Source organism: Seriola lalandi, unplaced genomic scaffold (assembly GCF_002814215.2).
Source record: "Seriola lalandi dorsalis isolate HSWRI2012SDOR001 ecotype SW California unplaced genomic scaffold, Sedor1 jcf7180001973566, whole genome shotgun sequence".
Classification (NCBI taxonomy): domain Eukaryota; kingdom Metazoa; phylum Chordata; class Actinopteri; order Carangiformes; family Carangidae; genus Seriola; species Seriola lalandi.
In genome coordinates this window covers 1-1,817 of record NW_019444232.1, presented here as the reverse complement: position 1 = coordinate 1,817, position 1,817 = coordinate 1, and the positions used below count along the sequence as shown (strand labels likewise).

General features: G+C 39.9%; 1 protein-coding gene across 1 annotated transcript; it reads left to right on the top strand.

The window, feature by feature from the left end:
* Positions 1-509: 509 nt before the first annotated feature.
* On the top strand, positions 510-1,714 carry LOC111652386 (serine palmitoyltransferase 3-like; the record flags this gene model as incomplete). The annotated part of the gene is made up of 2 exons (XM_023402639.2): positions 510-722; positions 1,560-1,714. Coding segments are annotated over exons 1-2 (281 nt in total), but the record flags the coding sequence as incomplete, so codon positions are not given.
* Positions 1,715-1,817: the final 103 nt, after the last annotated feature.

Genomic DNA, 1,817 nt, shown 5'->3' with positions numbered 1-1,817 from the left:
GAAAAAAAAAAAAAAAAAAAAAAAACTGGGGTTACCGACCCACTCATCTGGAAATCTGCTCCCTTGAATAGCACAGGGAATTCTTTGTAATTTCTTGTGCAAGTTGCATCATTTCAACTGTTAGTTTAAATTGTAATGGCAGCCAAGAATTTCAAATGCACATTTAAGTCCTTTCACAATATAAAGTATTTTACAGTGTTTGTAACTTGCTCATGCTGACTGGTAGGTAAATTCTGCTTCCCAGAGACGGACTATGCTTGCTTTTGTAATTATTTGAACCTTTTCAATGCAAAATGCAAATCTTTTATTTGGTGTAACATCACTGTGCAAAGTCCTCCTTTTTTCTTTCTATTTTTGCTTCAGCTTTGTATTACTTACATCTGTGCACCAGTAGGCTGCTGTTTGTCTCCTTTTTTTATTCAGGTTAATTGGTGTGTTAACCACCACCCTTCGCTTTTATTCAAGCAGTATTGTTTTCTCTTGTTTCATCTGCAATGTAAGACAGCTTATGTGGGCCTCTTGTTGTATAGAAAAATGGCCCAGGGACTAGTGTTGCCTCCAGGCAGCACAGACAGGAGTCCTTTGAACAGGCGCCCATGTACGTGGCTGTCATGACATACCTGGGCTTTGGCATCGTCACCCTATTTGGCTACCTCAGAGATTTCCTCAGAGCTGTGGGCTTAGAGAAGTGCCACCTTGCCCAGGAAAGAGAGGAACAGAAGGTAGGTAAAACATGCAATCAGCACAAACATAAGCATATTGTAGGGCATACACACATACTGTAGACACACACATGCACGCAGTTGTAGGAGAAGAGCATGCTTGCCTGGGGTGTTAACACATTTTGTTTTCCCCTAATTATTTCAATTTTTGCTCTTAAGCTCTCCCTCAGCCTTCCTCCTTCATGTTCTTCTGCACTACAGTGTTGCCATGGGTGAGACAGGACACCACAGAGAATATCTGCTGAAGACCTAATTAAATCTCAGAGGATTCAAGTTCTTTCTTTGTTACTGTGCTTTAGATTCTAGATAAGGCCTGAACAGTGCCACATAAGAGCCATTGTGTTGCCATAGATTTCGATTCTTAAATTCAAAAATTGCAGTTAAGATAAGTTGGTAGTAGTTAATGATTTCTTTTGTGCAGCTCATGTTAAAAAAAAAAAAAAGCTATAACCTTAAAAAAGGCAAAGGCTCTAATAGTCTTGGTTGACACCGTTGTCAGGGGATCAATGTGAAAATTGCCTTGAAGTATTATGAAAATATACAGTACCTGTAAAAGCTACAGTACTGTAGATCTAACTCCCCTGCCAAGGTAACAGCTGAATTGGTGGATTGAAAGATTATAGCAGAATAACAAAAGTCACCTGCCTTGATGTAGTTCAGAGGTGGACACAATATAATGGAAAACTTTATGGTCTTAGAGGGTTGCTTTGTTCTACTGTTCAAGAAGCTCTTAGTGCGATCAATGTGATCAGAATTCAAGAGGTCACTTTTTCTACTCTTATTGCTCCACCACTCTGTGACATCCTAGTAGTTGAAACTGTTTCTCTCTGACTTCAGGATTTTGTACCACTTTACCAAGATTTCGAGAACTTCTACACTCGAAACCTGTACATGAGGGTACGAGACAACTGGAACCGTCCCGTATGCAGCCTGCCAGGGCCTGTGTTTGACCTGATGGAGAGGGTGTCTGATGACTACAACTGGACATTCAGGTAAAGTAATCGAGTCATCTGTGATAGACATACTGTAGATGAGACATACTGTTGGCTCATAATCATTTATACTACTCAACTTTATCATTTACAAGTGTTATTC